At 47.9% G+C, this 13,854-nt stretch overlaps 1 protein-coding gene across 4 annotated transcripts in view; it reads left to right on the forward strand.

Annotated features, from left to right (window-relative positions):
* Positions 1-13,854, forward strand: part of NCOA6 (nuclear receptor coactivator 6) — a 49,091-nt gene that overhangs the window by 20,129 nt on the left and 15,108 nt on the right. For all 4 annotated transcript variants that reach the window (XM_088480633.1, XM_088480636.1, XM_088480635.1 and 1 more), the window contains exons 5-7: positions 3,999-4,121; positions 4,826-4,960; positions 12,772-13,560. In XM_088480633.1, the coding sequence (XP_088336759.1) occupies positions 3,999-4,121; positions 4,826-4,960; positions 12,772-13,560 (1,047 nt within the window). The remainder of the gene's footprint in view (positions 1-3,998; positions 4,122-4,825; positions 4,961-12,771; positions 13,561-13,854) is intronic.

The raw sequence follows: 13,854 nt of genomic DNA on the forward strand, positions 1-13,854 counted from the left end.
TACAGTGGCAGTGCTCTCAAGGATGCTTAAGAATGTAAAGCAGGATGGGATTCTAGTTCTCCTAGTAGCTCCGGACTGGTCACATTTGGTGTGGGTACACTGGCATTTTCAATCTTCACTTGAGTTTATAATGGCTGGCTTTAAAGGCGTGGCATGATCCTTTGAGCAAAGGGCTTCCCTCAAAATGTGTTTGACTATGCTTAAGGTTAGGAAACCAGTTGTCAGAAATTAACATAGAGTATGGAAAACCTACATCTTGTGCGGTGATAGGAGGGCTTTACTATTTAATTCGTCCACATTGCTACTGTTTTTACAGGAAGGTCCGGACGGTTGGTTTAGACCAAGTTGCCAGAAGGTTCAGGTTTTGGATCTTTCACATTTATTTACTGTCAAGACATTTTTGCAGAGTGTTTGGTGTGTAAAGCCTCCATTTGTGTCTCTTATAGTTCCTTAGGATCTTAATCTGGTTTTGACTGCCTTACAGCACCTTCCCTCAGAGCTGTGCGATTCATTGCAGTTCCTAGAAGACAGGTTTTTTTTTTTTCTTTTGACAGTTTATTTTATTTGGCGAGTTTCAGAGCAGGGTCCTCAGTCCTGTAAGTCTTTAATTTTCTATGAGGTTTGTGCCTTTATTAGGACCAAGCCTTCGTTTTAGCCTAAGGTTATCTCCTGTTTTCACATTAAAATAGATTTTGTGATTCCAGCCTTAGGAGTTCATAGGTCTCCAGAGGATGGGGATTCTTTTTGTTCATTGGATGTGCTCATGGCGTTAAGACATATAAGCATGTTGTGCCCCCCTCCCCAGCAGTCTCTGCAGTAAGTGTTCGGCCGTTCGGCTGATCACCCGTACATACAACATGATGAGCAGATATAGCTGTGCTGCACAGTGACACGATATGTCTGTGAATGACCTCGTTCACAGACGAATCGTCTGTACACACTGGCCGACATGATATATCCGATATGTTGGCCAGTGTGTAACCAGCATGACAAACAGTTTCTTTGTCTTTATCCTGTGGGGCTTGGTTAAACATAACTGACATTTAGTGGGTATCTCTGACCATCACCTTCTCTCTTTTAACGTATCCCCCTCTTCTTCCCCTCCTCTACCTCCTAAGGCCACCATCACTAAGCATAACATTGAGGCTATTGATATTGTTTCCTGCTTGACTCACTTTTGTCCCCTAGCCTCACTCTCTCCTGCCCTGAGCAAACACCCCCTTCCCCTAGCCTAAACCTAACCTCCCAGGGGGGTGCCTAACCCTAAGTCCCCCCTGGGAGCCCCTAATTTAACCCTCACTGCCGTAGGTCTAATGACAGGCGTCAGGATTTCAATGCCTGTCATTAGTGCCTTGCCGGGATTAGACAGTCGGGAAGCTGGCGGTCGGGATAACGTCCGTTGGCTTCCCGACTGCTTCCCGGAGAGGAGGACCATCCGTGGGTCCACAGTGGATGTTCCTTCTTTGGTGAGGGTGGTTAAATCAATCCTAGATATTCAGGATGATGAACCAGCCCCTAGTAAGACGGCTCCTGTGTTTAAACACCAGAAGGTGGCCAAAACGGAGTTTCCTAAATCCGAGCAGCTCACTGAGCTTATGGAAGAGGCATGGGGTAACCCGGATAGAGGGTTTTATGTGCATAAATGATTAACATCGTTGTATCCTTTCCCAGCTCCTGAATGTACTAAGTGGGAGATACCTCCTACTGTGGATGCTCATGTGACGCACTTAGTCAGAAATGCTACGTTGCCTATTCCGTCAGCATAGTCTCGTATCCCACTTTCGACTTGGCGGAGTATGCTCCGTTTCATTCCAGGCCTCTTTAAAAATTGATTCTCTCCAGGTGGAACGGACAGTATCGGCTAATAAGGTCCCAGAGCATCCTTCTCGCTTCAGAGGTTTGTCTCTCCCTCCTGTGGTGGCTGAAAAGGATCATCTGGACAAAGGACGCCCATTCTGGATTGCAAATTGGGTGCTTCTCGCCACGGACGCCAGTCTTTGCAGATGGAGGGCAGTGACGGGTCATCACAGCTTTCAGGGAAGATAGACAAATTAGAAAAGTCATCTGCCAATAAACATTCTGGAACTGCGAGCAGTATACAAAGCACTTATCATGGCACAGGACCTGCTCCAAGGCAAGCCGGTCCACATCCAGCCCGACAACGCGACTATAGTGGCCTATCTCAATCATCAGGAGGCACGCGAAGTTCTGAGAGTTCAGCCTCCTTTTGTCCCAGCAGTAGCACTGTGGGATCTGTCTTTTGGATCTTAAGGGGCTACAAGCTCCCCCATTTCAACCTCTGGACTCTGTAGGCTTGAAATGGTTGACAGGGAAGACCCTTTTCTCCTCGCTATCTCTGATTTGGCAGAGCTTTCTTTTTGCTCCCCATTTTTGATTTTTCACCAGGATAGAGCTGTTATCTTCCTTAGATAGTGTACCGTTTTCATGTAAATGAAGAAATTGTAGTTCCAGCTTTTCAGGCTCCATACATCAAGCCATGTAGTTCATGCTCTCCGTATCTATGTGGAGCGTACAAACTCTGGGCCTGATTCAGAGCCGCTCGTAAGCGGCCACTCGTTCGCTCCGAGCGATGTTCGCACAACTGCGCATGCGTATGGGTCGTAATACGCATGCGCCAACCAGTCATTGCGGTTGGAAATCGAGCACTCGCAAAACAGCGAGTGCCTGCTAATTTGAGTGACAGGATGAGGCGTTTGTGGGTGGTAACAGGGGAAGGTGCTTGAAAACGGAGAGTGGTGATCCGAACGCAGGCGTGCCAAACGGTCAAAACGGGCGTTTTAAGGGTGTGCATAATTAACAAAGCAGCGTCATCGACCACGTCACTTGGTTGTTTCTTAGCCTGAACTGTTCACATGATTGCGGTAGGAAAATCCAACCACAAGCACTGCGAGCAGTTCAGACGCCTTTCGATGTACTCGATTAATCTAATAAATAGCGGGGATGACGTAGGATGCGAGTGGCCAGGGGGCGTCTTTACAAAATAGCGAGCGCATGTTTCGTTCGCTCGCTCAGACATAGAGGCGTCAACGGACCGCAAAGAGCGAGCGCTCAATTTAAATATCCGGCCCCTTTTTCCGAGCGAGCGCAAATAGCGTCCGGCTCTGAATCGGGCCCTCTGTTCGAAAACCAAATGCTCTTTTTGTATAATATGGTTTTCACAAATGAGGATGGCCTCCTAACAAGCAGACCTTGGCTCGATTGGTTATGTATGACTCTCAAGTCTACACCGGCTGATCTCCCTGTCCCAAACACTGTGACAGCACATTCTACTCGGTCTATAGGGCCATCGTGGGCATCTAGTCGTTGTGCCTTTGCTGAACAATTGTGTGAGGCGGCCACGTGGTCTTCTATCCACACTTTTCTTAGGTTTTACGCCTTTGATACTTTTTGCCTCTCAGGATGCTTCCTTTGGGCCAGCCACAAGTTCTCCTTTCTGCTCAGGACCGTCCCCCACCCTCAGGGGAACTGCTTTAGGACATCCCCATGGTATCCCTGTGGATCCCTATGGACCCTGAAGAAGAAGAAAATAAGTGCTATGGTAGAGTTACAATTAATAACTCTTTTTTTTCGAGGTCCACAGGGCACCCATCTTGACGCACCTGGCTGCATTGGGTATTTTCTGTCACGGATTCCCTCATCTTGTGTGAGAGTGCTTCTGGTGTACAATTGTTCTTCCTTCTCCTCTTTCCTTCTCCTGCCTTGAGGCTTGCTTACCTGAAGGTCTGTGGCTGGGGGCGGGGTATATATGGAGGAGGACCCAAGGCATCCTGGCAGCTGAAAGCTTTAACTGATTGTCGCCTGGATCTCTCCAACCACATTACCCCATGGTATCCCTGTGAAACCTATGGATCTTGAAGAAAAACAGGGCTGATCTATTTTTTTTTTATTTATTAATTTTCCTTAGATTTCGACATTCGCCTGTTTGTGTTTCCATCTGCTTCTGTAGAGATACATTTGTTTTCTCTGTTGTATTTCAGGAGAAGGGGCCATCAACCTAGCATTAGCCCAGAATCCTGCGCAGGAGGTGAGGATGAACGGTCCAGTAGCAGCAAATAATGCTATGAGAATTGATCCAAATTTTGCAGTGCAAAACAGAGCAGGTATGTGACAAATCCTGGCTCCATTCTAAATGATGTTTTGGAATTGTGTGAACCTTCCATGTTAGAGGTGTTCTGTGCTTACATTGTTAAATCTCCTCCCCAATTTATTGGGTATCAGGTCAAATACTGCTCCCAGTTTGCATGGAAATAATTTGTATGGTCTGTAGTCGCATTTATGTTGCTCTCGTGTTTCCCAGATACAACATATGTGATAAAATAAAGTAGAATATAACTGGCTGGAACCATTAACTAAACACATTGCAAATAGAAATAATAATTTCAATTATGATTGGGGAGGAGGGAGTTAATAATTAACGTAACCTAGTTACAAGCAGGATTGAACTGCATTGCCTCCAAAATTACTGAACTAGTGTTGTATGCTTTATTTTGTAGGCTATTGAATATTGAGAGCTTATAGACTACAGTTTCTTTTGGGTACAGTTTTAGCAATTTAGTACAATGAATCTTGCCCATTACAATATGGTGAAACAGCTAGTTGATATCTATGGCATTATTGCTTTGAATGGCAAATCTGAAATATGTACCCGAGTTAATTGTTCCACACACGTAAAGTGTACGTATTGAATCAGATGGTTGCCTCATATGATTCAAAAATATGCTTTTTACCAGAGAAATGTAGTATTCTGTTGATTCTTGATTTCCCTATAGAAGTGTAAATTCTAGTTGTGAATGTTCTTTTGCAGGCCTTATCAGGATGAGCAACCCGGCCGCAGCGAGCATGATGTCCCATGGCTCTCATGTTTCAGCTTCTATGATGGTGGCTGCCAGCGGAAGCACTGAAATCCAACAAAGGACCCCCAGGCCGCCTCAACAGCAAGGTAGTGTTAGGGTAAAATTACATAGCTTCTAGCATAGCAAAAGTTCAATTAAAAGATTTGCACTTTTGTGAACCAGGCAGAGACTGTACTATAAAAAACAGCGTGTATCTTCTTTTCCTGGGAACCAGTCAGACTCCTCTGGAATATTCCGGAACTGATGCAGATTGCACACAAGTCTGTCTTACAGATGGATCTTGTAATATATGGCACTATGTGCAATTCAGGGCTGTACAGAATATGGGCGCCTCTCCACTTGCTGCTAGAAGGGCGAAAGTTGGTGGTAATTGTGCGTTTGCACGTACGCTAAGCTTAGTGAGGGAAAGTTGTTCATACTCTTAAATCAGTCTGATTTCAGACTGATCACTTGCACCAGGTATAGGACCAGTGCAAGTGCTGATGTTGGCTATTTCCTCAAGCATATGGGACAGGATGGTGTGGTCGCAATTTGGCATATGGGTGAATATCCACATATAGGGCTCTTATTCAGAGATGGGAGCTATTAGCATTGCTGCTGCGTCAGTGGAGGTGTCTGAGGAGAAAAGATGCATTGCAGATCCGAGTGCGGCAGAAGACGCAGCCACTGGAAAAGAGGATGGCACCATCCCCATTGCCCCATTGCCCCCAATCAGGCTGCAGCTCAGTGGGCACTGCGTGTAACGACACAGGGCCCGTTCTGCACATGCGCAGAACGAGTCCTGCCCCCCCACCATTGGGTTTGCGTTCATCTCTGAATGAGGCCCGTAGTTCCATTCACGCAAGTCAAGCGTGGCTAGTTTGCATCAGCTCCTCCATGAGAACCATGCATACAGATCAAATTGGGCATTCCTTTAATTGCTAGTCATACAGAATAGCGTTGACATCCATTTCTTGACTAGAACCAATTTAATATTTTGCCTTGGTTGGGGTTTGCTAGAATAAATTAATTTTTTTACTCTATTACATTTTTATATTTTCTACTTCAGGGTCCATAGGGGGTCCACAGGGTTGACCTTGGGGTATAGGTTGGGAACCAAATCCGGGCACCACGCAGTTAAAGCTTTTAGCTCCCAGGATGCACTTGGGTCCACTCTCCCTATAACCCCACCCCCAGCCAGAGGCACCTCAGTTTAAGTTGGTGCCCGGCCGGAATCGGGTCACCGTTTAGTGCAGTGGGGAGCTGATTAGCAGCCCCTAAGCTTTATTTTTTCTGAAGGACAGAGTTTTTTATTTTTCCTTTGGATTCTTCAGCGCGGCAGCGTCAGACTGTCCATAGGACGTCTAAGCTGCCGCTCCGTCACCCCGCTGGCGCTGAGACGCCAGTACAGATCTGGGGATCTCAGCGGGACCCCAGAGTCTGTACTAGCCGGACTCTGCGGGAGCCCATGACTGCTGCCGGATCCACGGGGAGCAGGTAAGGCGCGGGTCACCGCTTGCGGTGATCCGCGCATTTGAAATGCAGTCCTGTGCCTCCGGTCTCTGGGGACAGACCGGAGGCGCCGGCAGTGGCGGCGGGCCCCCCATACCCCGTGTGTCCACTAGACCACCAGGGACTTAGTGTTCGGTGCAGGGAGCCGGCGTCCCGGGGGTTAATAGCCGGCCAGGGGAGACAGCCTTCCCTGTTACAGCGGCTCCTCCCCTCAGCTCAGCGCGCCTTTCAGTATCCATAGTCTGGCGTCGCTGAGCTGCTTCCTCCGCGGGCCACGCTTCCTCTGAGGTCTCCAGCGGCCATTTTCTCTGTGGTGCAGCAGAGATCTCTGGAGATGGCAGTTGGTCCTGTCCCCCTGCGTACCTCACCATCAGGTCAGTGTACACAGAGCTGTAGCCTTCCCAGACACTGAATCTGGGTAAGTTGCATGCAGTGTAATAGTGCAGTATATTATATGACATGTTTATGTATATATGTGTATATCTGCATGGTATGTGACTTATGCTAGTGCTGACTGTACTTTATTCTCTCACCTGTCAGTGTATATCTATCCCTTTCCTTATCTGCCCTAATACAACTGTACTTGGGGTGGTTCTGAGACCTCACATTTATATACTTGTTAATATTTGTGAGGTTTGTCACATACTGTTGCGTGCTGCACGTTGCCATATTTTGAGTGGAACTGTGTGTTGCATACGCTGAAAATGGGTCCCTGCAGCTAATTTTTAGTTTCAGTCAGGACCAGTATAGCGCTGCTTGATCACAAGGCTTGGTCAGATATGTCTGACCAGGAGATAGAGCGTTATACTGCACCCATTTTTACTATCCTGCAAGCCATGTGCTGCAGGTGTTAGTGCGGAGGATTTAACTCTTAAAGGGTTCTGTATGTGGCGTCATCGGGTGCCGGTCCCTTTCACGACCCCCTTGGGCGGTTTGTTTTCTCGGGATCCTCTTAATTGCGGATCGCCGGGCGGGCCCCATTGTTGTACCTCACTTGGGGTTACTTCACCATACTGCCCTTTTCATCTCAGGGTATCTCGCAGTTTCTTGCACTCTTCCCCTGTGACACAGACTACAGGGGTTTTTTCGAGTATATGAATTCCCCCTGGTGCCACAATAGTCTGTCATGCCCCTTGCAGGGATTACCACAACAGCCACCCTAGGTGGAAGTCGTTTTTCTATGAAACGCAAATTGGCGTGGTGGACGCCCTGTGCTTACTTCCCACTTGGCTCTACCGTGAACTGGATACTGTTTTGGGCTCTTTCCCTCTTACACGGGGGGGAAGCCTATCTCAAGTATTTTTATCCCTGTTTTAGGGCTGGTAGCAGGTCCATTCTGGTTAGAGTGAATGTTGACCTGCACCTGTATCATACACCCTCAGTATTACGTGCCTTCTGGGTCCCTGTTGCTGACTAGCGGGTGGATCGCAGGGCGGGACTCTGGCTGTTGCCAGATATGAGGTATTACAACAGTGTTTGGTCTCCTGTCCCAAATTCCCTGAGGGTCATCATGAGCCCCTCCTGGGGTGGATGGGCGTGTTACTCGTCGGATTACAGACGTTACTACGCATCCCATTCCTGCGTGGTCGGATACTTCTGATCCGTAGGTGGTAACTCTGCCTGAAATCAGTATACTCGCTTTCAGGGGTTGTTACCCATCCTACCATGGCGATAGCATGGTTGGTTAATACTATTGCATACTGAGCTGATGCATTTGTAATGTTTTTCCCCTCCAACACGTCTGGGGTTCAAGTGTATTTGGTCGCTCACGTAATATATGCAGTTGTCATAGGTGGACATGCCTATATTGGATACCAGCTCCAAACTTTCAGAGTTCCGGCTGCGACGGTATCCTCCGTAATACCCTATGGCTGCGCTCTGGGAATGCAGAGGTGCAGATACCATCTATAGGGTATATCTGACCTTGACAGTGGCAGTACAAATTTCCCGCCGTCAGCTATGCTCACTACGGGGCCTCAGACTATTAAGTCTTTTTGTCCTCTGGGTCAGCCTAAAGGTCTGTTTCTTCATAGACTGTCGGCCTTTACAAGGGCCGACATATCCAGTTCCGAGCAGGCCTGGACTGCCAGCCGATCCTGCTTCTGAACCAACGGATATATCGTCAGCCTGACGAGACAGGCCTACCACTGGGAGATGGCGATTTCTCAGTTTGCCCGGTACTAGTGTCTAGTTGCCGCGGCTACGTGGGTAGGAGGGTACGCCCTCTCTTTGCTCAGGCGGCCTATTTCCATGTGATGGTACGCAGGCCCTTATTCGGAACAGGGCCTTACAAATCCAGAAAGCTATACAGTTGTTGCGGTAAGCGGAGCTAATTGGGCCATCCCCACTTTCTCAGCGAGGGACTGGTTGTTCTGCTTTCTTTCTGGTGCGGTGGCTGAATGGTCCTCTTTGGCCTATTCTCTGTCTCAATTCCCCGAACCAGTTCCTAAAGCTACCTGGGTTCAGGAAGCAATCCCTATGCTCCATCATACTATGTTTGGAACCCGGGGACTTTATGGTATCACTGGATATACAGACCGCGTGCCTACGGGTACTTACAGAGACCTTACCTCAGCATGGACTGAGGTTTGCTGTATCACAGCACTTACGATTTTTCGGGCTCTGCCTGTTGGGACTGATCTCAGCCCCACAGGGGTTTACCAGCGTTTTGGATTTTCTGACAGTTCTTCTGTTCAGTATATCCCAATGCTCCTGTACCTGGATGGCCTCCTGCTCTTAGCAGGATCACCGGGGTACTTTACAGCCGGGTCTGGTTGACTGTGGGTTCTTCAGGGTGCAGACGTTTAATCAAGGGGAAAAAAGTCCTCCCTGCATCCCTCTCTGGGTATTCTTCACCTAGGAGCCCTGCTGGATTCTCAAAATCTGAGAATTCTTCTGGCTTAAGACGGCATCTCCACTCTTCCATTAGGAGTACATGGATGTCTGCGCAGTCGCCATATGTCTTTACACTCTGGGATGCATGGTCCACTATTCAGTGTCTGCCTTTGGAAGGGTGGAATGGGCTCAGTTCCATTCCAGGCCTTTCCATAATTGGCTTATCTCCAGATGGAACGAGTTTTTTCTGTCGGATCACTGTTCAGACGATGATGCTCTCCCCGGAGGCAAGTCGGTCCCTTTTCGGGTGACTATGGCCATCTCGTCCAGGGTATTCTTTGCTAAGGACAGTGTCTGGTTCGCATCCATTTCAGTGCAATTGGATGTCTGTCGATTCCACCCTGTCAATTAACTTGTTGGAACTTTAGCCTGTCTTGGGCTTCACTCTGGCATAGCCCTTGTTTCCAGGTGAACCTGAAAAAGTTCAGTCCGACAGGGTCAGAACAGTGGCTTCCTTTTTAGCAATACTGTTCGTTGGGTGGCAATGTCAGGTATGTCATACATTCGGGCATTGTCTGAGGGTCTCCTCCCGACCATCTCGACAGTGTTCATTTCGGGTGCTCTCCATTGGGAAGCGGGAGTCCTCAGCCGTTACGACGTGCATCCCGGGGACTAGTCTCTTCCCCAAGAGAGGTTTCATCTCCTGGTGAGCAGGGGGGGGGGGCCCTCCTGAGGTGACACTCATGGCCTTCTGACTCTATCACACTATGGTGTTACAGTCCAACTCTGGGGATTCTGAAGCAACCTTCAGTGACTCTTTGTCGGTGAAGGGGTTCTTCCAATTTGCGTACCTGTGTTCTCCAGTCTCCATTCTTCCTCGAGGGAAGTGTTTCAATAGAGACAGAGATGCTTTCCTGCTGGTGGCTCCTGATTGCCCCAGATGTCAGGGGTACTTGGTTTTTCGGAGTCTCTCCATCGATACTCCATTCCTGATGCTTTGCTACCCAGACCTGTTGTCTCAGGGTCCTGGGGTTTGCCTTGGACCTGGGTCGTTTGTCTTTGACTACGTCCCTATAGTGGTCTTACGGCTTCCATGGCTTTGTCATCGTTGGAATGATTGGAGCACATGGATCAGCTTTTGCTGGGACCTACCACAATCTGTGGCAGCCATAATTCTTATGGTATTATACCTATCAATACGATCCTCTGGTGTCCAGGATTTCCAGATATTCTGGCATTCCTTCTGGCTGGCTTGGGTTTCTCCCTCGGCCTGGCCTTCCTGACAGTGCAGATCTCTACACTGTCAGTATGATTAGGTTATGGAATTGCTCCGCTCTGATATCCAGTTCATCCTTTGGAGTGTTTTCTGGATTATGCCTCCATTTGTCCTCCCTAGGGTCTCCTTGGGAGTTAGGAGTGGTTCTTCGTTAACTCCGGGGAAAGTTAATGGAACCGCTGGTTGTAATAGCCATTACATGGTCTATTGCTTTGGCTTTCTCTCTTTCTATCAGGGAGTTTATATCAACCAGGTGAGTGTCGGAATTGGGAGCGTTCTCATGTGGCTCCCTCTTCTGGAGGGCATCTTGTTAGGGTGTGAGTTGCTCTCACCCTGTGTTTCTTCTTAGTGATTTTCAGGTTCCATATTATTCTGGAACTTATGGTGCGGCCATTCAGTCCCCAGTCCTCTCGGCTGGTGTGGCCTCATTGACTGTGGTCCGGCCTCTGTGGATTTATGTGATCCATTCAAGTTCCTGACGGAAATCGGACTCCTTATTGGTGGTCTGAGATTTCTGGTTTTAACAGGAAAGGATGGCCGGCCTATGGCCATATGTTGGCTGGACGGCCTCGTATGTCTTCTTCAGGGGCCTACCCATGGGTAGGCCTTTCTGTTGTTGCTGCTTGTTTTTTTCTCGGGCCATGTAACCCTCGTGGGTGGCTCGCGGTGGCGCCTTGGCTGGTTTGCCTTGCTAGGTGGCCACCTGGTCTTCTGTCTACACCTTTTTAAGGTTCTAGGCATTGTTTTCCTTTGCCTCTCAGGATGCTTCCTTTTTGGCGGCGGATTCTCCTCTCAGCACAGGAGCGTCCCCTCCCTTGGTTGAACTGCTTTGGGACATCCCCAAGGTCAACCCTGTGGACCCCCTATGGACCCTGAAGTAGAAAACAAGAGATATGGTAAGAACTTACCTTTGTTATCTCTGTTTCTACGAAGTCCATAGGGTCCACAGGGCGCCCGCCCTGACGCACCTGGCTTCAAATGGGCTGTGTGACTGGTCACCGGTTTTCCGTCTCCCATTTCTGTGAGTATGGTTATCGAGTGTTCCAGTTTTCTCTCTTTTTTTCTCCTCCTCCGGCCTTTGGCTACTTACAAACTGAGGTGCTTCTGGCTGGGGGTGGGGTTATAGGGAGAGTGGACCCAAGTGCATCCTGGGAGCTAAAAGCTTTAACTGCGTGGTGCCCGGATTTGGTTCCCAACCTATACCCCAAGGTCAACCCTGTGGACCCTATGGACTTCGTAGAAACAGAGATAACAAAGGTAAGTTCTTACCATATCTCTTGTTGTTTCAGACATATAGGGCTTTGTCTTGGTAGCATATCAGAATACATATTCGCTTATCCTGCTGACATTACATAAGGAGAGCAGGCAAACAAAAATATACATCTCCTTAATTATTAATAAATATATTTAATATTAGTGTATGTATTTATCACTGAGACAGTTGTCTTGTTTTCAACTTAAATGAATTGTAACGATTGGAATGAAATATTTTTATTACTTGCCACAAAACTTCTAGATTATTTGCAGCCAGCGAATCCCTGGAAAGTGCTATAGAAATACCTGATAATTAATAAACCAGCCCACTACTTCATATGTGTGACCATGCGAAAACAAAGTTGCCTGCGACCTGAGATCTATTGAGCTACAAATATATGTAGCTTGCATCTGTTTTAGACCTATCATTCGGCAGTACCAATGATAGAGAATGCAGGCCTGATTCTGAGTCACACACAATGCTGATCACGCAAGTGGTCGATGTTTTCCAACTGCACATGCATCTAAGTACCTAAAAAGTCGCATATCGCATGCGTCCCACTATGTACTCCCAGTCACGAGTGAAACTCATTGGTCTCAGAAATGTATTAGGCATTCCTGGGTGGTGACTCTGAGGTGGCTATTCAGACACACGGAGATGCAAAGTCTTATAGGCGTGTTATGGGAGTGTCACAGGTGTGCTGCATAACTAGTTGTGAACTCAGGTTGCTTACATTGAGAATCTGCCCCTAACATGGGGCAGGTGCAAGTTTTGATGGTACGTCCAATGGTAGCTTCTGAAGATGCACCAAGCGGGATTTTGCATCTAAAGATGTTCAAAGTAGCCGCCCCAAACCTTGCACACTTGTACACCAGGGGAAGGGCTTTTACTAGCATTAGCATAAGGTCATAGACCTGACTACGGCAAAAGGCTCAGAAGCAGTGGCAGCAGCGTGTGACTCTGAATCAGCTGATGTTGTGTGGTAGGAAAAGGATGATAAAGGTGCAAATACATTTCTCACAATATGTTTCTGCCGTTAGATGCTATGGATCCCATGGTTTCTGGTTTAAATGTTCAGCAGCAGAGCCACCCTTCTGGTTCCCTGGCTCCCCAGCTACATCCCATGCAGGCAGTTGTTGGCAGCAGACCTGTTAATCCAGCCAACTTTCAACAGTTTCAGCAGCAAGCTCGTCTAGCCCAGCATCAGCAAGTATCCCAGGGCCTTCGTCCCTCCTTTGCAGCTCCTGCACAAGTACCAGTGCCTCCAGGTTGGAATCAGCTTGCATCAGGAGCGCTGCAGCCTCCACCAGCTCAAGCAAGTATGACTTCCAACCAACAGTGGAAGAAAACTGCACTGGGTGGAGGTCCATTACAGCAGTCCCAGCAATTCCCTCAGAGATCCTCACTGTCTGCAGTGCAAACACCCTCCCATCCTCCCCCTCCATATCCATTTGGCAGCCAGCAGACCTCTCAAGTTCACTCCAATTTTCCTGCTATAGCCAATACAAATCAGTTCAGCTCTCCTCCAATGAAACCTATGCAAGGAGGACCCCCGAGGGCACTAACTCCTCTGCAGCAACCCCATCTCTCCAAGTCTCCGGCTTCTTCTCCCTCGTCCTTTCAGCAGAGCTCCCCGGCCTCCTCCCCTACAGTGAACCAAACCCAACAGCAGGCCATGACATCAAGGGCAGGCCAGGGCAGCACGTTGCCTCAGGGGTTCCAACAACAGCCTATTGGCTCCCCTGGCCGCAGTGGTATGATGCAACAGGGAAATGCATCAGGAAACTTTATGATGCAGCAGAATCAGGGTCCACAGAATATTCATACAGGTATGTGATACTCCGCTTTCTTGTGTGTTTATATAGTGTTAGATTAAATGTGATTATTAAAACCGTAGTGAAGAATTTTAATATTTATCATTTAGTGGAGAGATGAGTAAAATGTGTGATATGTCAGATGTGGTAATAATAAAGAAAGATCACCAGTTGGAGGAATAAAGAGTTAAAGGTAACATCAGGAATAAATTGTTAATCTAAAAGCTGAAAGGTACATGGTATAATTAATAATGTTTATTTTAGAAAGAAAAGTTGTGGGGGTTTTTTTTGGGTGGGGGGGGGAGGGTT

The sequence above is a fragment of the Taudactylus pleione genome, unplaced genomic scaffold (genome assembly GCF_031769625.1).
Source record: "Taudactylus pleione unplaced genomic scaffold, aTauple2 ptg000256l, whole genome shotgun sequence".
Taxonomy (NCBI): domain Eukaryota; kingdom Metazoa; phylum Chordata; class Amphibia; order Anura; family Myobatrachidae; genus Taudactylus; species Taudactylus pleione.